Source organism: Lactuca serriola, chromosome 4, assembly GCF_051521515.1.
Source record: "Lactuca serriola cultivar US96UC23 chromosome 4, Lser_US96UC23_V15, whole genome shotgun sequence".
NCBI lineage: Eukaryota > Viridiplantae > Streptophyta > Magnoliopsida > Asterales > Asteraceae > Lactuca > Lactuca serriola.
In genome coordinates this window covers 202584594-202608786 of record NC_136411.1, presented here as the reverse complement: position 1 = coordinate 202608786, position 24193 = coordinate 202584594, and the positions used below count along the sequence as shown (strand labels likewise).

Here is a 24193-nt window from a genome sequence, read left to right as displayed (position 1 = left end):
ATAGTTTTCGAATTGTTTTGATATAAGAAACTCATGGAGGAGGACTAGCTAGCCATCTGGGTCTTGATAAGACAGTTCACATTCTGAAAAGTCATTTTTTCTAGCCAAAACTAATTCGTGATGTCGAGCATTTTATCAGGAATTGCTTACAATGTCATCGAGCCAAAAGTCATTCTGCACCATATGGTTTATACATGCCATTACCAGTGTCAACTTCTCCATGGGAAGATGTTAGCTTGGATTTCATTACCGGTTTGCCACGCACACAGCTTCAGAAAGATTCTGTGATGGTTGTAGTAGACATGTTTTCAAAGATGGCCCATTTTATTGCTTCCCATACCACATATGACGCTGTTCAAGTCACCAATCTCTATTTTAAAGAAATTGTTTGTCTTCATGGAATAACCCAAATGATGGTTAGTGACCAGGATGTCAAATTTCTTAGCCACTTTGGGTTGACATTGTGGCGAAAAATGGGGACCAAACTCAAGTTTAGCACTTCAAGCCATCCATAAACTGATGAACAGACCGAGGTTACAAATCACACTCTTGGTTCGTTATTACGTGCCCTTATTACAACCAACCTGAAATAGTGGGACGAGTTACTACCTCGGGCTGAATTTGCTTACAATCGGGCCCCGAATAAAACAACCGGAATCAGTCCTTTTATTGTCGTGTATGGTTTGAATCCTTCCACCCCGCTGGATTTGACAGTCCTTGATACAACTTCCAAATTCAGTCAGCAGGCCAGTGATTTGGCAACTGATATTAAATCCATCCATCAATAGGTGCACAATCGAATCACTACAAATAACGAGCATCTCAAGTATCGTCGTGACAAAGGCCGCAAACACATCTTGTTTCAACCGGGTGATCTTGTAAGGGTACATTTACGCAAGGAAAGGTTTCCATTGAAACGTCACTCTAAACTAAGCCCTCGATCTGACGGACTCTTCAAGGTCCTTGCCAAAGTCAATGGCAACGCGTATCAGATTGACCTCCCAGGTACTTATGCCATTGTTGCTACTTTTAATGTAGCTGATCTACAACCCTACTACTTGACCCTAATGAGCCAATTCCAAGTTTGAGGACAAACTTTTCTGAAGAGGGAGAGGATGACAGGAAGAACCCAACCATTCACCCAACACCGCCAAGCCCAAATGAGAAGTGGGTCAATTTGATTCAGTTACAAGCTCCGACTTTTTAATTCCAAGCATGTTTTAATTTTATGTCTTTGTTATTTAATTTGAACTTATCAGAAAAGTTAGTTGGTTCTCCACTCAAAATAAGATCGTGGGAACTAGTAGAGTAGCGGTTATTTTGTTTTCACATTATATACTAGAAATTGGGAATGAAAAGTCAGTTCTTGGATTCTCAAAGTTTGTGCTATTCTCTGACACTTCAGAAGAATTTCTTGTCCTAATCTAGCAATAATGCTATTTCCACCTATTTATTGATTTGTATCAAGGGTATAACGGTCCTAATCTAGCAATAGTGCTATTAATCCATTAATCCTTTCATTTTCTCACCAATATATCACCGGTCTCCTTTTCCTCTGTAACACCCTGATCCTCAGGTACTAATATTAGTATTGCTTCGTTCAAGTTTTAAAGGATCTACTCGATGAGTTGGCTTCCCTACTCATCGAGTAGTAGCTGGTTAGTCCGCGAAGTTTAACGACCTACTCGTCGAGTCCAGGAAGGCACTCAACGAGTAGATTCTAGCAGATAAAACCCTAAGTTCGGGGCCATGAGCCCTATTTAAAGGGGCCATTAGCCTCCCCTAGCTTTCCCTTTACAACTCCTCATCTTCCAAAAACCCTGATTCGTGTGTGTGTGATCTTTAGTGGGTTTAAGCTTGAAGGAAGGACTTGGTGAAGGGAACACTTGAGGAAGCAAGCTAGAGGCGGCAAAGAACTCGTGGGGATTCAAGATCCACCCTTGTGAAGCACTCCCTGAAGGTATGAGGCCATTCTTTGGATCACTTCCACCAAAAACCCTCTTTTGCATGAAATCTAAGAAAGGGCTTTTGAGTTTAAGCCAAGATCTGAAGTTGTAACTTCAGATTTGGACTCCCTTTGGACTTTAGATGCATAAAGTTATCATTTGTGCCTAGCATGAGCCTTCCCCTCAAGTGTATGACTCCATTCTAAGCTTAGATTGCTATTTGAGAGCTTAAAAGCCTTGCATTCACGTAAAGTTTGCAACTTTACGTGAGAAGCATACCTTAGAAGCTTACATCTGTAATTTGGAAGCTTTGCATGGCTTCAAATGGGTCTGCATGGCCTCGGATCTGTAGGAACTCGGTGAGTCGCATAGGGTGACTCGACGAGTCTTATGAAGATAGGCATGGACTCGGCGAGTTGGATGAACAACTCGGCGAACCTGACGAATGTTGCCATAAATTCGACGAGTTGGATGAACAACTCAACGAGTCGGATGAAGATTGTCATAGACTCAGCTAGTCGAAGGAGCAACTCGACGAGTCACCTAGGTGACTCGACGTGTAGAATATTTTCCCTAAAACTCGGCGAGTCACTAGTTGCACTCGGCGAGTTAGGGTCAACATGGACTGTTGACTCGATCTTAACTGAAGTGGACCAGGGCAGATTTTGAGGGTAATGACTGGTTATCATATGTCGCTCTTTAGGCAACTAAGTTGGATCAGCTCGTGGGGTATATTCAGTCAAAAAGTGTTAGTGCAGCATTCGTGTCAGGTGAGTCTTCTCACCATACCTATGGGTCTAAGGCACCAAGGTTGGCCCATTATGTGATTACTGTAGATGTGATAGATATCTTGTGTTTGTTATGATATGTGATTGCATGTGTATGAAGACCCCAGGGGAAGCCCGTGGCATTGGATGTAAGACCATGAGGGGTAGCCCATGGCAGTCCTAGGTGAAGACCATGTGGGGTAGCCCATGGCATTGGATGTAAGACCATGAGGGGGAGCCCATGGCAGTCCTAGGTAAAGACCATGCGGGGTAGCCCATGGCACTATTACAGATTTTATATATGCATGGCTTATGTGTTATGTGTGTAGCTTTTATGGCTATCAGGATATGTGTTGTGTGGATTGTGTGTGGTATGCTCTGGGGAAATCACTAAGCATTTCGCTTACAGGTTGTTGATTGTTGCAGGTACTTCAGAGCCTAAGGGCAAGGGCAAGGCGTGATGACGCGGCGCGTACTCTACCTCTCTTTTGGATGTTTTGGGACTCTCAGATGTTTTCAGAAAAAGACAACAATGATGTAATGAATGTGATTTGGAAACAAATGTTTTGAAAACCTATGGAATGTGTAATCGGTTTGATTAATTAAAACGAAAAATTTTCTTTGTAAAATTTGGGTTGTTACATCCTCCACCGTCGGAATAGTTTAAAATGTATATTATAACTTTAACAATCAATTTAGGACAAAATTGTAAGAATGATCCTTGTGGTATGTCAAAACTAGCAAGTTTGGTCAAAAATGATTTGGGCTTGCAAGGATGGTCCAATAGTTTCTTTTTGTTGCAAGTTTGGTCTAATGGCTTAACAGTCGTTACCAAGGTCCTGTTAATTTACTCAGGCCCTCTAACTTGAGGATATTTTAGTCCATTTATCCTTGTAATCATTCCCGCTTAATCTCAATAAAATCAGTCCATCTCCTCAATAAAGTAGCTCGTCGTTGTTTAACCAAGATCAACAAAAGCCCTAGACACAAAATATGTTCTGTTAGTTAAGTTGCGATTTGTAGAGATTAACGGTGGATGAACATACCAATGTGGCACGTAAGGTTGTTAAACAAACCCTTCAACCCCAAGGTTGTTTATGGTATGTAGTTTTCCCTTTTTTCCTCTTTTGATTTGTTGAATTTTTTTGAAGTAACTCCATGGAGGTGAGTTCACCAAGTATCCTGATGTCTGTTACATCGAAGGAACTGTAAACTATGCAATCATGAAAGGTTTTAGATACGAGGTTCCTCCTGTTATATACTACCATTTTCCTGTGCCCGGTGGAGACTTCTACTTTGGTCTTCACCCTTTAGGAAATGATGAAGATGTTGCAAACTTTTCTCAGTATGTTAGTAAGCACAAAGTGATGAAGGTATACACAGAACATGGTGAGACAAGACTACCCACCTATTTCTTGAATCCTAAACCTATTATGAAGGTTACCCTTGTATAGTTAGATGAACCACATGAGGATGTGAAACACACTGATGAAGCTCCTGATGACCAATCAAAGGAAGCACATGTGATTCATACCTGTAACACCCCGACTCTCTACAACTTTATTTTCATCATTGAAATGTCTACTCGACGAGTTGGATACCCTGACTCTTCGAGTAGGAACGATTTTTGGCCACATGTTTAAGTGACCAACTCGAAGATTCCGTGACAACCCGAAATTTATCCCGTCATTTTTAACCCCATCGTCCGTTAATAAAACCCGCTTTGTTAAATTGTCCTTTAACCTTTTTGGATTAGGATAATTTAAATGGGGACTTTTTATTATGAATTCTTAAGGGTTGGAACACATTAGAAACGCCCTCATTAATCCCTTGAAAAGTTTTAGTTACAAACAAGTCAAAATATGACCATTTAATCGGGTGCGACCAAAAGCCCCGTTTAATGTCAGTATTGGGTAGATTTCTACTGAGCCACAAGCTCAACCCCTATATAAGGGGGAGTGGACTCCATTTGAAACCTTTCCACCTCTCTCTACACTCTCTCTCTACAACTTGCTTTCGATCCAAAAACGCCCATTTCGAGCCCCAAACTAGTAAGTAATCTACCCTAACTTGTTGTTTAGCTTAGTTAACATACAAATTCGTGTTTAAGACATCAAATAGGGGCAAACTCATGTGTTTATGGCCCAAGAACACTCTTGGACCGTGAACACCCTTAAGTGGGGTTTTGAAGCCCCAAAACCCCTCTAAATTTCTCCTAGGGCTTAGATATGACTTGTGGACTTACACCTTCGAGCTTAGAAAAACCAAAACCTTGCATTTTGGAGAGTAAACTTGAGTTTACGGCCCAAGAACATTGTTGGACCGTAAACCCCTCTTCAAGAGCCGTGAACACCAATTAAGGTGTTAGAATTGCCCTCAAACACCTCCTAAGGCTTTGAAAAATGTCTAGAAGCAACCACCATTGAAGTAAAGGCCTTAAACATCAAGGAAACATTAGACTTAGGAGTTTACGAAAACCCCCCTAGGATTGGTCCATGGGCCGTAAACTCCCAAAAAGTGCCCAAATGATGCCCTAACTTCTCCATTTGACTTGGAAAAACGCATAGAACTTTATCCTCTACCATTTAAGACCTCAAAACACAAAAGGAAGGGGCTAGTAGGAGTTTACGGCCGTAAACTCTATGTTTACTGTCGTAAACTCCCTAAAATGGTCATTTTGAGGCCTTAAACCCTTCATAAGCCCTAGATTTGAGCCTAGCATAATTCCACAAGTGATATAAGACCTTTTAGCATCCAAAGATACACCACCCATGAGTTTACAGCCGTAAACTCATGGGGAGTTGGTCAATTGGGCCGTAAAATCTATAAAGAGTAAACTCCCTAACTAGGCCATATACTCCCTTAGATGTTACCCGGGGCACTCCTAGCACTTGACCAAAGTGTTTTCCGTTCATTAGGATGCGTATATGTGTTTAATTAGTATTATAATTACTAATTGTATGTAAACATATGACATCATATGTTAATAGGTCACTAAGTGTGTTCAAGTCCTTACTTGACACCGAGCACTCAACCGGCACCTTCGCCCGATCCACTTACAACAGGTGAGTTCATACCCCTGAATCAACCTTTTAAATGTTTTTACATGCTTTTATGGGGGGGGGGATACAAGTTAAAACATGCTAGTTATAATATCAATCATATGTGATTAATAACCCACATGCACAAGGATTTATTACACTTTCAGTTGTTTTACCAAGTATAATACTATAGATGGTTTTCCAAAACGTCTTTACTTGTTTAATTCTTTCATCAATTTATCTCTCGTGCTGTATGTTTTACTTCTAAACCAGTTACAACAGTGTTTTAAACAAAGGTTTTCTTTACTTATATTGTTTTATCAAATTATATTCTAAACGTGTTTATGAACGATTTTCAAACTTGTTTAACAAACTGACTTCAAGTCGTAAATTTCTTATGTGTAAAGGTTTTTCCAAAGTTTTCTCCTATACTTCTATACTTCTGCTTCGTTAAATGCATGTCTGTACTTGTATAGTTATATAAATAATGTTTAAAAGACTTAGGAAGGCTAGTTCGCCCTATTTCCTTTTCCTCGTTGGGATGTGGTCTAGTGGGTATCGGATATCCGTCCGAAGGTCGTTTAAACATTAGTTATATATCATGTATACACGTATAGACATAAAGGTTTACATCGGCCAGTTCATTTCCCTTGGGTAGCAAGGGCATCCTTTCATTCATCATTCATAGATCAGAGACACTAGTAACTATTATAGGAATAGTTAGGAAGCTCTATTTACTCTTTCTAGTATGCGAATTCCAAAGGAGTCAGTTCATTTGTGAGTCTCTATCGTTAGTCCAGTACCTACATCAGAATTCACTATATGAGATGCATCTTCAGGACACAGATTTCCACGTTGTCATGTTGGTAACCAGAGTCTCCTGTAGGGAGAGCGGGCATTATGTGTATAGATCTATATGGGACTGACACTCCCGCACCCTGACTGCTAGCTACAGTCCACGGCCTACCAAGCCAAGGGGTGACAAATTTCGTATTTATTCCGATGCTTGCAGAGCGTCAAGTACTCTTATCTCCATGCTTACCTTATAATTCATGGCCTTAAGGTAACGATAATTAACATTGTATTCTTGAAACAATACTCTTAGGATTACTTCTTTGTTTTAGACCTTGCTAGCCGTATCGTTCATTTGATACTGTCTGGGGTCTGTGTCTTCTTTGTTTTAGACCTTGCTAGCTGTATCGTTCATTTGATACTGTCTGGGGTCTGTGTTTCTTTGTTTGAGACCTTGCTAGCTGTATCGTTCATTTGATACTGTCTGGGGTTTGTGTTTCTTTTTAGACCTTACTAGCTGTATCGTTCATTTGATACTGTCTTGGGTCTGTGTTTCTTTGTTTTAGACCTTGCTAGCCGTATCGTACATTTGATACCATCTGGGGTCTATGTTTCCCTTTTTTAGATTGAGCCAGGTGTATCATTCATTCGATACTCTCCTGGAGTCTATGATTCTTTTGCCTTAGTCAGCAGTATTTCTACTGAGGCATATGTTATTTTCTCCTAGTATTCTACTAGTGATATTCTCTTACTCTTTAAAGTCAAATACCGTATTTTGGTAATGATAGTGTTTAAGGGAAAATTACTCTTTACAACATAACTCTGTCGAGTCTTGGTAGAAGACTGCTTTTATTTAGAAAATATAGGATTTTCTGGAAAGGACGCTAATGATGGGTTTGAGCCATAAGAACATTCCTATGTGCACATACAAACCCTAATGCTTGGATCTAGGTTTCTCTAATTGAACATGCAATGTATCCAAGACTTTGATTGATAGATCTAACGAAAAAACATTCATATCATAACACATGAAATCAGATCTGAAAGATTACCTTGAATTGCTTGCTTGAATCTTCTTGTCCTTGGAGCTTAGAGTCACAAATGTCACTCCTCTAATGGCTTACAAACACCAACTTAGCAAGAGGATGATTAGAGAGAGAGGGGAGAGTAAGAAAAGTCGGCCAGGGTTTCTTCAATCACAAGGGTGCCGATTTTCTTAGCCTTAAGGGTCTATTTATACTAGTGAGCCTCCTAGGGTTTCACTCTTAAACCCTAATTGGATAACTTAGGCCCTAAGCAATCCAATCTCCTTATTGATAAGCCTTGGACGATTTCTAGGCCTTTCCTAACCCTAAAATCGTCCACTCCCTTATACATAAGGAATCATAGCCCAAAGTACAACTATCATACAATTGACAGTTTATGCCCCTTTATTCAATTAATCACTTTAAGTCACCAAATTAATTCCTAATTAATTTATGACTTATATATTAATCAAATAACAATATTATTATTCCTTATATTATTCCCATAATATATTAATAATATTTCTTCTCTCATTATAAATCATCCTGTCAAGTTGCTATGGTGAAGGCAACCCAAAAAGACCATGCACAATCGGGTCAAATACTTGCCAAATATAGTTGGAGCCCCAAACTCGTCGAGTAGGAATTATTTCTTGGACGCGGGTTAAGAAACCTACTCGACGAGTTGGGAGCCCCAACTCGACGAGTAGGTCTAGCAGAGTGAAACTCTAATTTTAGGGTTTTGCACCCTATTTAAACAACTTAACCTCCAAAGGTTGGCCTCATTTGCAGCCTCAATCACCCCAAACCCTAGCCATGAAACCCTAATCCACTTTTGAGTGTTTTTGGGTCATTTTTGTGTGTTCTTTGTGAAGTTCAAGAAGAGGATCCTTGAAGAAAGAGAAAGGACCTAAAAGAGGAGAGTAGATCTAGAAGTTAAGCTCCATTTCTGGTTTAATAAAGGTAAAAATCTCCTAACTTGTCCATTATGTTCTTAGATATCTCCAATTTTGTTGAGTTTTTGGTCCAAGTAGCTTGGTCCTTGGGAAATAGACGTCCCAAGTGATTTACCTTTCAGATATGGGGTCTAGAAGGGGTTTCATGGCATAAAGGTGCAAAATTTATGGCCATGGAAGCCCCATGCAAGCTTTAAGGTGTCATTTTGACCTTTTAAGCCCCAAAATGTCATGCATGGAGGGAAAGTCTGAGACTTTACATGCTTATTTGGTGTCTAGGGCCTAGATCTTAGTTTTCATGCTTTGGTTTGGAGTATTATGGCTTTTGGACCAAGATCTAAGTCTTAAAGAACTAGGGCTTGAGCTAAACCCATTAAGAAGGACTATTAACGGGTAAAGTTGGAAACTTTACCCTTCAAAGGGCATTTCTAGTATGTAGATGAAGTATGTGGTTTAGATATGAAGGATAGGAGCTTAATCTATTAAGATGGCTCAACAGAGTGAAGAACTCGTCAAGTCCATAGAGGAACTCGACGAGTTGGGTTGAAATGTCCTAATTATGTAAAACGGAAACTCGACGAGTTCAAGGATGACTCGACGAGTAGAATGGGAAAGTCCCAATACCATGGATAGGAGGAACTTAACGAGTTGTGAAAGAACTCGACGAGTTGGATCGCGAGTTCAGAGTTTTTGGATTTATGGAACTCGACGAGTTGATGGGTCAACTTGGTGAGTTGATTCAACTCGGAACATTGACTTTGACCAGATGTTGACTTTGACCAAGGTGTTGACCTTGACCTTGACTTAGACCAAAGTTGACCCTTAAGGGGTTATGAGCATGAAAATGGGTAACTAAAGGAAATCTTTATGTGTAGGAGTTTGAGTGGGGCAGATTTCATAGATAAGGATAGATCAGCTACTTCAGATCGTTCGAGATTAGGGTTATGAGCTGCAACCCGGGCAGGAGGAAGTCTCGGGGATTGCGACGAGTTGCTGGAGGGGTAGAGCATCTTGACACCTTTTCGAGGACATTAGATTCATTGAGAAACGGAGTTATATCAAGGAAGCAATGGAAGTTTGAAGTTATGGAAGGATAAGTCCTTGAATTGAATAAGGTGGCAATGAAGTACGTTGGGCATACGTTTGTGTACGCTTAGCGTACTCATCAGCGTAACTTGTAAGCGGAGCCACCTAGTACGCTGGGCGTAACAGAGGGTACGCTGGGCATATTAGGCACAAAAGTAAAACCCTAATTGTGAGGAGTGTCCCTATATAAAGAATGAGATGGCCTCATTCCTGGCCACCATCCTCAGTCCATAAACCCTCTTAAACCCTAATCCTCGTTCTTGTGCTTGTGTGTAACCATGGTGAGCTTTTAAGTGTCTTGTGGGATTATTAGAGCGAAGAAGGAGCATGGAAGAGAATAGAGTTGGAACTCAGGCTTTGGATCTGAGCTTTTCTATGGTTGGAGCATCATTTAAAGGTATAAAGCTCAAAGCTTTCCCATCCTTTAGTTTTATGCATGATATGGACCATTTTAGGGTTTTTGGTCCCAAAGCTTGAGGCTTTATGAGTTGTTGCACTCCAGAGCTTAATAACTGTCCTTTTAAGTGTTTCTAGCGGAGAGGATCCATAAAAATGAGGACTTGATCATGAGAATCAACCCATGCATGAGATATGAGCATTTTGAGTTAAGAGAGTAATAGTTTTGTGTGTTTTTGACCTAATCAGCCATGCAAAGGCTTAAAGTCACTGACTTTATGGAGTAAGAGCTATAAGGGAGTCCAAATCTAAGAAATGAGCTAAGGTCTTAACGGGTTAAGACCAAGAGAATGGGCTAGGCAAAACTGAGCGTACGTTCAACGTAAGGTCCAATATGCCCCGCGTATTGGGTTAGTGTCCCCGATCAGTTTCATGCATGCATGAGTACGTTGAGCGTACCAAGGGAGGTACGCGCCACGTAACCTCACTGTGGACTTTTGGGCAAAATCTCGTATTTGGGCCTAGATCTTTGGACTTGTGTATTAGTGACTTTGATCAGTGAAATATTATATTGTGCTTTGGGCCCTTGGGTTGGGCATGTCGTTTAGATTGAGAATTAGGCCTTATGAGAGCCCATCTATTATTGGGCCTTGGTAGGCCCAATGGGTTTTAGGTCATTGATGGGCTGGTTAGTGGACTACCTTTAGACCTAATGAGTGAGAGTATGGGCTTAGTTTCTAATTGGGATAATTGTGGGTTTGGCACATAGTTAGTGGCAGGTGCGTAGCAGCAACATTTATAGAGGTTGTTCATCATCCGAGGTGAGTCTTCTCACTATACTTTACCATGAGTGGTATTTTGTGTGATAGAGATTTCTTATGTGCTTATCTATGTATCATGATATCCTTCATTATTTCTTTGTGATTTATGTTGTGTATTACTCAGAGTTAGGACCGGAGGCTCCACAGAGTTAGGACCGGAGGCTCCGGGTCCATTAGAGTTGTGGGACTGGAGGGTCCCACAGAGACACATTGACTAGAGGGTCTTACAGAGCTATAGTCTCGAGTGGCTAATTATATGTGTGTGGTATTTTGGGGAACTCACTAAGCTTCGTGCTTACCGTGTTATGTGTTATGTGTTTCAGGTTCTTATCGGGATCGCAGGAAGGCATCGGCTTGATTGTACACACCAGAGAAGGAGTTATGTTCGAGGATCCTAAATTATTAATTAAATAATTATGGTGATGTGTTTTGTAAATTAAATAAATGGGGATTTCGAGAAATGTGTTATGAAAATTATGCGATTATTAAATGAAAATTTGGTTTGAAAATTTAGTAATTTACGGTGTTACAGAAGGCACCAATGCCGACCCACTAATAGTTGATTATAGTTGAGATGATTGTCTTTATGATAATTGTCTACTATGCCACTATCTGTTATGCTTTATGTGCTAGTGTGCTATGATATTATGTGATAGTGGTAGGGGGTAGGTTAGACTCCGTAGCCAGCTGAGATAAACCGGAGGGTAGATCGGGCATCCAGATATGCCTGACAATATGTTATGTTATGTTATTATGTGGTAGTGGTAGACCTGAAATAGTCCCCGTAGCTGGTTGAAAGAGACCGAAGGATAAGTCAAACACCCAGATATGCCTAGCAGGGTAGGTCGAGCATCCATATATGTTTGATAGGGGTAGGTCGGGCACCCCGGTATGCCTGACAAGGATAGGTTGAGCACCCATATATGATCATCAGGGTAGGTCGGGCACCCATATATGCCTAGTAGTAGGTTTATTGTATGGTATGTGGTATGATGGAGGAACTGACTAAGTCTTGTGCTTACGGTTTTCAGTTTTGGTTTCAGGTACTTCCTCTTCGAAGGGAAATGAGTCGGCATGACTGCAACGCATCACACCAGGAATTCCGTACATGAGATCTATGAGATTTATACTCTGATATTATTTTTTCATGACATGTTTTAACTATGGATACATTGATTTTGATATGAGATAATATTATGATGTTGTTTTAGACAAATGGTTTTATAATTATTAAATTAAAAATGAAATTTTTTGTCGTAAATTTTGGGATGTTACATCAGCAAACATCGGGCGAGCCCTCGACATGCCGAGCTCGGCTCGGCAACTTGGTAGAATTATACCAATGAGAGATAGTGTATGGTTTAGGCAAAATGGAGAGAAAATGGGAATTTAATTTTTGTTTTGAATTGCAGGTAACAAATAGAAGAAACTTCCCCTGTACTGTGAATATTAAATGGAGAAGACAACAAAATTTTACAGATTTAACATAAAAGGTCCCTAGGGTTTAGTCTACTAACAAAAAGTACCCATCCTAAATTTTCTCTACATAAATAGTTTCTAAAATTACAGAATCAACCCTTGACTTATAAATCCTAATTATTTTTCTAGTTAAATCAATCTTTAGTTATATATATATATATATATATATATATATATATATATATATATATATATATATATATATATATATATATATATATATATATATGTTTGAAATGATTATTTTATTAACTTAATTAATTTAAAAAAAATATATATCATGACAAGTGTGGCCATCCATGACATGAAATTGACAATTTTGAAGGAGTGTGGCAAAATTGACGTGGCGCCTACGTAGACCGCGACAAATGTGACACCGCACTCACTAGCCTTAGGGTTTATTTCTATGGTCATATTTCCTACTACATAGGGTTCGGTGAGTACTTAGTTCTCACTTGGGTTGGCCTTCCCATTGGGTTGCAGTTCCTCCATACAGAATTCCCACGTTCCGGTTATTAAGTCAGAAGCTCTTTTAATCTCGACCTAAAGACCCAAAGGTACCATCCGTAGACTCTTCTTTAACTGGTTCGATCCTTTACATGATACTATCTCGGTTCCTCTAAAATCTAACTTGTTCATATAATTCTTCTTCTTCATCATCTAGTGTTCTTCCACTAGAAATATACACGATGATCATGGTTTATGTGTAATTAACATTAGGATGTGGGTACTTTATGTTAATTAGAAAAATGGAACGATGTTTATGACAGAAATATACATGGTGAGCATGAATTTGAAGTGTAATTAACATAGGGTTGTGATAAGGGCGTGCACATCAAATGTTTGAAAAAATGACAGTGAATTTTCGAATCTATGAACCCAAACAAATTTGACAAACACTAATGAGGGTGACAGAGAGGAGAGAGGAAGTCTTGGTGGCTGGAAAGGATACCGTGACATCAAAGGAAACCTAAGCAGTTTGGAATAGAGGATAATCAGCCTCATCTGAAAGTTATTGCCATCACATAATTAAATATCCATTCAATTATGAGACTCTGAAATCCTTTTCTGTATTGCAACAAAAGAGGGACTATTGGAAAACCTCCAGATAATTTATATCTATTCTAAATAGTAAAGTCGATGGCCCTTTTTTTTACTTTTTCGTTCCTTCCATTTTTTTATTTTACATTTTGGGTCCTGCGTTCATTTGATTTTCAATTTATAGTTTTTTTAGTCCCTCTACTAATTTACTAATTTTCTATTGTTATTATTCTTATACTTTTGTAAAATGATATATTTCAACCATCTACGTTTTAAAATATCATTTTCATGGTGTGTTTGAACATTAAAAAATATCATTTTCATCTTATTATTTTCTAATTTTTTTTGTTTTATTCCCCGTAATATATACAATCTAATTTTCCTATAGTTACCATTCTTCCGATTGTTTAAACTTTCGTATGCGTCGATATAAATTAGAGTGGTGAACATTTCGACGTAAATTAAGAACTTTTGTTTGTTGACTTAAAAAAATTACTTGTTTTTTAATATAAGTGTCGGTATAAATTCGAGCTCATCTATGTTTACATTTTGAAAAATGAAAATTTTAAGCATCTACTTTTTAAAATGTTATTTTCATCCCCGTGTTCGAACTTTGACAAATTTCAATTTCATCATTTTTTTAAACTTTTGTTTTATTTCTCGTAATTCCTACAGTTACCACTCTTCCGACTTTTTAAACTTTCGCATGCGTCAGTATAAATTAGAGGTGGTCAACGTTTCGACGTTAATTTAGAACTTTCGTTCGTTGACTTAAAAATATATATTTTTTTCTTTTTTATGTATGTGTCGGTATAAATTCGAGTTCGTCTACATTTATACTTTGTAAAATGACATTTTTAACTCTCTATTTTTTAAAATGTCATTTCCATCCGTAGTTTGAACTTTGAAAAATATCAATTTCACCATTTTCATTTTCTAAACTTTTGTATTTTCTCTTGTAATATATACGATCTGATTTTCCTATAGTTACCACCCTTCCGACTTTCTAAACTTTGGCATGCGTCAGTATAAATTAGAGGTGGTCAACGTTTCAGTGTAAATTAAGAACTTTCGTTCATTGATTTTAAAAAAAAAAATTACTTGCTTTTTTATATACGTGTTTGTTTGAATTCGAGTTCATCTATGTTTTGACGTACGTTTCCTATATATGAGCTGGAACTCATATAAAGCATTTTTAATTATTTGAACTCCTGTTCGTTAACTTAAAAGAAATCTTACTTATTTTTATATATGTGTCACATATAATACAATTTTTATTATTTTTGCTTGGCATGGCTTTGGCCCATGACTTTTGTCGTTTGCCAATTTAAGTCTTTCTAAGTTCTATTCAACATTTCAACACGTAACAACTTACTTTCTACTTATTCTTAAATACGTTACTGTCGCCGCAATGTGAGACGGGTAAAATCCTAATACTAATGTAATACATAATAGGTATGGGCCTCACTAATTGGTAATTTTTGATGTTGATAACCTTTAGACCTGCACAAAAAGATTGATCTCGAACCGGACCCAAAAAAAGACCGAGACCGAACCGGTCTAAAACGAGACCGGACCGAAAAAAGGCTGGCTTGAGACTGTTCCGGACCGGTTCAGAAAAAGTCTGTCCGTTCGAAGATTGGTCCTAAAAAAGACCGGACCGGTTTGAGAGCGGTCTAGAAAAATAGACTTGTAACCAAACTTTATAAATATATAATTTTTGTGTTAATTATACAATTTTTATTCCCAAACTATCTAATTTATTTTATTTTTTTCTTTGATAAAATTTAAATTATCATTTTTAATAATTTTTAATTTATTATTTTGGTGATAATCTCATATTTATTAATGGAAAAAACTCGAAACCAAAACAAAAGAATCAAAAAATATCGAAACTGAACAATAAAAACCCGTAAATCGAACCGAAAAAGACGTATGGAAAGACCGAGAGACGAGACCGAAAAAGACTGGTCCAAAAAAAGAGCGGTTCGCAAAAAGACCGGTCTGAAAAGACCGATCCAAAAAAAGACCGGATGGAAAAACGACCGAACGGGGCCGATCTGAGAAAAGACCGGATCATTCCCAGACCGACCTCAAAAAGACTGAATCGTTTCGAGACCAAACCAAGACTGGTATGGGACCACGAATGTGCAGGTCTAATAACCTTGATATAGTGGATCCCATTCATGAGGTGGGCTGCAAATCACAATCCATGCCATCTAATCCGGACAATGCTCCAATTTTAACAGCATACCTAATCTGAATATGAATCCATCTCCTCCTCCATCTCACCAACGCCATTTTTCAGCATATAAATCAGATTTTGGATCATATTTGTTTATTCCTTCCAAACCTACAACACATTCTAAACACCTTTAAACTCCAATTTTAAAAACAAACGAATATCACTAAAATTTAAGAACATTGTTCGAGATTCCTCTTCCAGGAATTAGCGTTTAGAATCTTGTGAACCTTTTAATTGGGTTAGACTCTCATCGTGTTGCTCCGGGTGACCATATAGTCCCAACAACATTTCAGCAAATTCAACTTCTTTCGAAGTCATTAAATCCATGGACATTTGCAATTCAATTGGCATCAATCTGGTTGGCTTTGTACCCGAGTTGAGAGAGGAAATCGAAGGTGATATTGTATCCAATGTCCCAAGAAGAATTTGGGGTTATTTATAAAATCTCAATATTTTATAGTTATTTATGGCCAATTTTGGGGTTTAAATCTAATGATGAAATAAATTTGGTGTATGTTTATTCCCCAACCAATCCATTCGATAGACGTTTTTTACAGGAAGTGTTTTTGACTTTAAAAGCTTCAAAAGAGGGGTCATGGATGTTCATGGACGAATTCAACTCTTTTTTGTGAAAGCAACTCTCATTTATTTTAATGATTTTATTTGTAATACAAATCTTTTCAAGTATAAAGGGGACATGGTCTCGCCATTCCCTTTAATTTTAGCGATGAAAGGCATGTAGTGATGAAGTCGGCCTGCGGAAACAATATTTTTCATGGTTTTTCTCTTCCCAATAATGGGCCGATTTTGTCATACCTCATGTTTGCCAATGTCATTTTTTTTTCAGTGAGTAATCACCGATAAAGTTTCTCAAGTTAAAATGAATTATTATGTGCTTTTATCTCTGTTTCGTTCTTAATTTTGTTAATTATGTCATTGAAATCGATGATGTTGAAGTTTCTAAATTAGATAATTTTGTTAATTATGAACCTTCAAAATCCCCTTTTACATATCTTGGTTTGTTAATCGGATCAAGTATGTAGTTATCCCATAGTTGTTCTCTTTAAGGGAGGAGGGAGTCGTTCTCTCCCAACCCACCGAACCTACTGCCACATTAATTTTTTTCTTTTTTTTCTTCATCTTTCTCAACTCACAACACATAGAAATCCTATCTTTTTGAGCCCACTCAACCCACTCGATTAAAAAAAATACGAAACAACTAAGGTACAAATTTTAAAACATATGGTACAAGAGAAAATAAAAAAGAGAAAGTAGAGAGAGATGATGAAGTGGGTTAGTGAAACCAATCAACCCACTCGTTGAAGCGGGAGTGGTATCGCCGATAACTCTATTGCTAATTAAGATTTTACATTTGATTTTTTGTATTTTTTTTTAACTAAGTGGGTTGAGTGGGTTCAAAAAGATAGGTTTTCGTGTATTGTGGGTTCGAAAAGATGAAGAAAAAAAAAAATGATGTGGTAATGGGCTCAGTGGGTTGGGAGGGAATGACTCCCTCCTCCCTAAGGGCAGGGCAGTAATCGATTCCGCTAATTATTTTCTCGTTCAAAGCATAATAAAATGGAATAGTTGGGTGCCATTGAAATTATTGTTTTTCTTGGAGACTTGGTCTATATAGAATCTCATTATTTCCAAACTTACTCATGATGGGGGTGGTCTTTACAACTGATTTTATGTCATTTCTGTTCATTGGATTTTGAAGGATTGGACCATTACCTTTTCTACTACCATTCTACCAATATGTCTCAACGAGGTTTAGATGTGGGCCCTAGGTTGGAGTGGAGCTTATATTGGGCCTTAGACATGATCAATTGCTTTCCATCCTTGTAATGCCAAAACTAGCGTTTTTTTTTTTTTTTTTTTCTGTATTGTTGTCCTCGGTTTTACGTATGGTAATCGTGTCGTGTTCGTGCTGATGTGTCGTGGGTTGATGGGTTGGCGGGTCAAAATATGTCAACCGAAACACGACCCATTTAAATATACAGGTCACGGGTTGGCGGGTTTGGAACATAAATTCATATATGACCCGCCAACCCATTTATTTATACGGGTTCACAAGTTGACGGGTTCGTGGGTCAGATTTCATAAATAAAATTGAGAATTAAACATGAATAAATTTTTAATGGTTGATGCAAACATATCAAATTTTAGACATTTAAATCTTAAATATCCAAATAAAAATTAAAACATTCATAAAAACATGTTACAGACCTAGCCTTATAGGTTACGACTTACGACCTTAGACCATCCACCACAAGTCAAAATGTCAAAACAATCAAATGGTCTATGAATCAATGATATATATATATATATATATATATATATATATATATATATATATATATATATATATATATCTCATAATACTTATTAAATATTAATACTTGATACATAAATACATTTAAAAACAAAATAATTTTTTTATTAAGAATATAAACGAGTTGGCGGGTCAACCCGTTTATTTTTTGAGAAACTTATATATGACCCGTTTAATAAATGGGTTGATAGGTTAGCGAGTTGAATAACTCAGCCCAAACCCATTAATTTCGTGTCGAGAATTGTCAGCTTTACTCGGTTTTTGGTTTATTGTTTTGCGAGAAATTTTATTATTTCAGAAAAATTAGGATTAATTATTTAAATATTGCGGATGATATTCAACTAAAATTTGTTTAATTGGTTGAAGCATAAGCCAAAGATTTCAGCTTAGTGGGTGTTTGGGATAACTTTTAAAATAGCTTATTAGTTTTTTAGCTTTTCAAAAAGTTAATAAGCTAAAAAAGTGTTTGTATATTTAAAAAACGTTTTTTAAAACAGCTTTTTGGATAGGAAAAAATAAAACTTTCAAAAAGTTGGAAAATCCTAGCTTTTTAAGCCATTTACTTCTAAAAAACAGTTTTTCTTATCCAAATATTTTTTAAAATCAACATTTTCTGAATGTTATAAGCTAAATATTTTTCTTAAAAATCATTTTTATGCTAAAAAAGCTAACGCAAACATGCCCTTAGATTTTTACTCTTAGGTGCTGTTTGTTTTTTCGAAGTGAAAATTCATGAAGTCTGCGGACCACCTCTGCAATCCTTTGTAGCAGAAGAGGTGGAACAAACGACTGCAACCTATAATAAGAAACATGTTTGTTTTTTAACATCTACAGACTGCTACAGTAAACTGAAATTTAAATAAACTAATTTTATAAACTGAAAATAGTTCTCAACACCGAAATTTAATAATTCTAGTTTTAAAACATTGAAGTAATAATAAAAAGAACATGTAAAAAAACAAAAATATAAAACTTTTTTTTTAAAAAAAAAAACTTAAAATAATATAAAAGAAGCTAATAGTTTTATTCTAGAAAAAAAAACTAATTTTTAAAAAACATTAAAAAAGGAAATAATAAAAAAATTAAGAAAGTATTGCAAACATTGTCTATAAAGTTCGTAAAAAATTACACACGTTAAAAAAGATGCAACTGAAATTGAAAATATTATTAATAAAAGGGTAAAAAAAATTAAAAAAATCATGTTTAAAAAAATCGTGGAAATTATAAAAATAAATTGTGTCACGTCCGTAAATAAAAATTTAAGAAAATCAAAGTTTAAAAAAAAAATTAAAAAAAAAGTTATACAAAAATTCTTAAAAAACACTTAGAAAAAATAAAAGCTGAAGAGGTTAGAAGAGGCATGTCAAGTGCTGCGCCACGCAGCACACGCGCAGAGGTTTTGTAGTCTGAAGTCTTCCAAAAAACAAACTGCTGCGAGAGAGAAAGTGTTGCGTGTGTGCTGCGCCGCGCAGCAATAAGTGGTTTGAAGAGGTTTTTATAGAAAAACAAACAGCACCTTACTCTTAAAGTTGCGCTTCTTTTAGTTCTAAGTATTTCTAAATTTGCTTTGTATTTTGTGATACTTTTTGCTAGCCAATTTTTAATGAAAAGCTTCCTTCGCTTTTTCTAATAAAAATTGTCGTGTGGCATGTGACGTTTGTACGCGAAACCAAAATCTCATAATAGGTTTCTCGTGTAAGCGTTTGTTTACAAAAAGGTGATTTTGTAATATGTTTTTTTATAGGATACGTGATCTATATATAATAATTCTATATCTACAAGCTGATCTTGTAATATATATGTCATACTTTTTTTTTTTAATGATTTTGTCAATACAAATGTTGTAATCTTTTTCTTATGTGGGATGCTATGTTAATATGGAACACCGATTTTATAATATGTTTCTCACAAGAAGACGTGTGAATTGTGATCTTTCCATCTCTTCATTCTTCTATCGACATCTCTAATCATAAAAAATAACATCTTTTTATATCTCTCCACTTTTTATATTTTTAATAAAATATTTATAATTAAAAAAACAAAATTAACACATTAAAATTTAAATTTTAATTAAAAAATACAACAAAATAAATAACTAAAGTAATACGTGTGTATGTATTGGCAGATGACATCAAAATCTGAACTTGATGATGAGTATTCAAATGATAAATCCATTTGACACAATTGTATAAATGACAAAATTGAAAGTATTAATACAAAGACTATATTTGGCATACTAGCTGAAAAGCTAGCTGATAGTTGAAAAACTAACTTTTAAATAAAAAGCTAGCTGATAAAAAAAATGACGTTTGGTAAAAATAGCTGAAATATATAAAATTATATAAAAGGACATGTAAGAGTATTTGTTTCTATAATTAATTAAGGGGTGTATTTGGAAATTTTTAAAAAAACTCTTAAAAAACTAGTCTAAGTAACTTTTCAAAAAACTAGCTTATAAGCTACTTTTTGGCTTACCAAATATCACAACTAGAAATTTTGGTGCCCTGTAACTACAACACCTATAACAACTATGAATCAATAACATGAAAGCATGTATGATGCTTATTCTATAACAACAAAACTTCATCAAATACTTCATTCTAACACTCCAAATGGTCAACAAATAATCGGAAACCTTTGAAATCTCAGTTTAAGTCTATTTTGGACTAGGATTTCCTTATTGGGCCTAATAGACTAATAAACTTCCAATTTATCTATCTTGAATCTAGAACACTCTAATGGGCTCTAATTGGATCCACATACATGAAACATAATATTTTGGGCTTTAATGGGCATGATGTGCCCAAACACCCTCGAACACACACACACAAAGATATGTCTTTGCCTTGTTCATGTCGTAGGCCACACTCGAGGGCGATGTGCTTGAGCTACCACTAAGCATCGATACGGCCACATCACTCCCCCGGGTATGCTCACTTGTTATATACCCTATAGTTATTTTTATAACCTTTTCTCTATTGAATTATTCATGTCGGCGGGGTTTCTTTTGTTTTTATAGATTGAATTATTCATGTCGGCGTTTCTTTTGTTTTTGTAGATGGGATGTACAAAAAACTGTCATGCATCTTATAGATGGATTATAACATTACAAACATTGAGTGGATTTAATTATTATTTAGCTAAAATTCTCGGATTATTATAAACATTTTGATACTCCTACTTTTTTTTAATCTAATAATTACTATTTGAAGAAAAAGCAGTAAACTAAATAATTGCATGATTTAATGTCAAATCAGATTCTTAGCTGTGTCATCTATAAATGGTAAATATAACAAACATACGCAATCACTTTTCGTCTGAAAATTCTCCCATAAATGGCTGTATATTTGAATATAACAAAGACTTAAAAAGCTTGCAAACAAACAATCTTTATCTTCAAAACCCTCAAACCCTGATTCCTGAAACAAAAATGTTGTAAGAACAGCAAACATCTTCATCTTCATCTTCCTTCTTCCTGTTTCCAAACCCTAATCCTTCAATGCGATCATTTAACATTTCCAAAACCATGATTCATCCTCAAGGAATCCACCCCTGTTCATTCTTGAACCCTAAACCTAATGCTGACGATAAATTAAAGCCGATGTCACCATTAGATGTCGACCCTTGTGCAGCTTCACGAACTGATGTCATCACATACACAAACACAAGTGATTTAACTCCATCTGAACATGTAAGTACCTACGCTCTAAGTTCCATGTCTTTTTTGTCCCCTATTAAGAATTCAAGATCGTGATTTTTGCGAAAGTCCCTTCGCTTTCAGTGGGGGCGACGACGGATTTGTACCTCCGTCACCATAGTTCATGGTTGTAGGGCCCACCTTACTCATTTTTTAGTCCACTGTTTATTTGTTGTTATTGTCAACGGATGAAGTTTTGTAAGCTATACAGTTGGATAATTGGGTTTGCTTCATGACGATGAGTTTGTAGGTCTGTTTCAGTACATTCTTTTTTCAATTTCATAAATAATTAATTATTAGTTCATTACGAATCTTGAATCAATTTAATATTGTTTTGTTACTCGATAAAATGGGAAAGGAAATCATTAGCGATCTGTATTCAGGCAGGTGGAAGCTTCACTGAACCTCTAATGGCGCCCATGGCTTCCAATTCCCCTGCAAACTCGGAAACTAGTCCTCCGCAGATCGTGAATGACGTTGTAGAAACAAAGATTGAAAGTAAAAAGTCGCAAAGCATCCGTTGTGAGATCTGTAATGTATTTTGTAACAGCGAGGAAATGTTAAGGGAACACAAGGAAGGAAAGAAGCATTTAAAAAATACGCAAAAGCTCTCTGTTTCATCTTCGATCATCCAAGAAACGCCACCACCGGTTGCAGACGCTAATTCTTACCATGAGTCAGATAAGAAGAAGAAAAAGAAGGAAGATTTCTTACAAAATGTACCCTCAATTGAATCTTTGTTTACTTGCACCATTCCTGATCTGGTATGCCATGATCGAAACATAGATACAGAGCATCTCCATGGTGAGAAACAAGAAACCCAGGTAACAATTGAGCAAAATTACTGTGTTAACTGTACAATTGCATCCCTTTTTGAAAATTGATTTATGAAAATTCGTTGAAATCAGGTGAACAATGGTACTCTGGTTCAGTCTTCCAACAATGGCACAGAGAAATTGGAAGAAGAAGTTTGTAAAGTCACTTGTAACAGCGAACAGAAGCTTGTAGAACACAATCCAGCGAAAAATCACCTGAAAAACCTTAAAGATTCAGAAACAATACAAACCCCACCATCGACAACGCCTACTGCTTCAATGGCAAAGACACCAGTTTCCAAGCATGTGGAAAAAGTTAAGGATTCAAAGGAAGTTAAGTTTCGATGGTGTGAAGTTTGTAAGATCGATTATAGCAGCGATACCTTCTACAGGCATCTGCGAGGGAGGAATCATAAGAGGAATCTTCAAGAATCAAAGAAAATGACGGGTTTGCCCTCAACCCATACTGATTCGGGGAAGTTGACCAAGGGCGAAGTTGTAAATCCAAACGAAGGAAGCTCTACACGATGTGAACTTTGTAAGGTTTGTTGCAATTCCTATGATGAGCTCAACAGGCACCTTTCAGGGAAGAAACACAAAAAAGCCGAATATAAAACTGGAAAGCGAATGAAAGGAGAAAGAATGTTGCAGGATATGGTGAATGGAGAGGGTAAAGTTGTCATTTCGGAGAAGGGTAAAAGGAAAGCTAATGACTCATTAGCAAGCGAAGAGGATGGAGATGTAAAGAGGAAGAAGATGATGAAAGAAGGGGGAACAGCATCTGGTGCTTTGATAACTTGTACAGTATGCAATGTGGGTTGGACTAGCGTGGTGGACTATATGGATCATCTTAAAGGACAAGAGCATTGTGCCATGGTTTTGAAACAAGTATGATAACATGAATGTTATAGAGAAAGATATTAGTAATATAGCTATTTAGAAAATAGGTTTTTGAAAAAAGTTCAAATGTTAAAGGGGTTAATCTCTAAATGAGTAACGAACTATTTTTTTTATTTTATAAACAGTTGTTTTAAAAAAAAATGATGTCAGAAGGTAAATTACTATAGTGTTGTGTTTAGAAAATAACTTGTAAACATAACGTTTTAGTTGCTTACATTTGATACTAACTTTTTTAAACTAATGATGTTTTTTTCAAAATACTAATAGTTCGTTACTTGTGATATCAACCCATAGTAGTTGTATATCTCACTAACTTATTGAAATTAAATGTTGTAAGATCCTTTCACCTACTAAAAAAAATAGATAGTGTATGGTATTATGAAATTAACCAAAAAATGAAATGTTTGATTTCATTGGAATTAAAAAACTTTTGTTGTATTATCGGATATAATATTTTTGAATGAAAGTTATTTATTTTATTTTATTAGTTTTTATTGTTTTACCTGCTAAATCGCATAGTGTTTGATTGGCTGCTTGGGCTTAAACTGATTTGAACAGGTGGGTTTCATAGGATCAGTATCTATGTAAAAGATTTGGTCCAACTTTCAAGGGAATGGTAGTACCGAGTCACCACTCTCTATTCAACTTTTTATTTTATTTTATTTTACTTTATGCAAAATTCTTTTCCTAACAAAGATTTATCAAAACTAAGAAAAGTTTTGAACTTTTTATGAGGATAAAATGTTTGTCAGTTTTGAAAAAGATTTTATTTAGTAAAGTTTTGAAGTTTTCAAGAGGATAATGATTTAAAAGGATAATATATCTTTTAGTTTTTATATATTTGGTCACTG

The 24193-nt window shown here is 36.2% G+C and overlaps 1 protein-coding gene across 1 annotated transcript; it reads left to right on the top strand.

Moving 5' to 3' along the window:
- Positions 1-21293: 21293 nt before the first annotated feature.
- LOC145100507 (uncharacterized) lies at positions 21294-23460 on the top strand. Its single transcript, XM_079037757.1, has 3 exons — positions 21294-21621; positions 22011-22451; positions 22536-23460. Exons 1-3 carry the CDS (start codon positions 21430-21432, stop codon positions 23334-23336), a joined length of 1434 nt encoding a protein of 477 aa, XP_078893883.1. The 5' UTR covers positions 21294-21429; the 3' UTR covers positions 23337-23460.
- Positions 23461-24193: the final 733 nt, after the last annotated feature.

Bases quoted from the DNA above. Each gene is read 5' to 3' on its own strand.
- LOC145100507 (XM_079037757.1), top strand. From the start codon at position 21,430: ATGCGATCATTTAACATTTCCAAAACCATGATTCATCCTCAAGGAATC. The intron at 21,622-22,010 runs GTAAGTACCTAC...ATCTGTATTCAG, and splicing joins ATTTAACTCCATCTGAACAT to GCAGGTGGAAGCTTCACTGA. The intron at 22,452-22,535 runs GTAACAATTGAG...CGTTGAAATCAG, and splicing joins GTGAGAAACAAGAAACCCAG to GTGAACAATGGTACTCTGGT.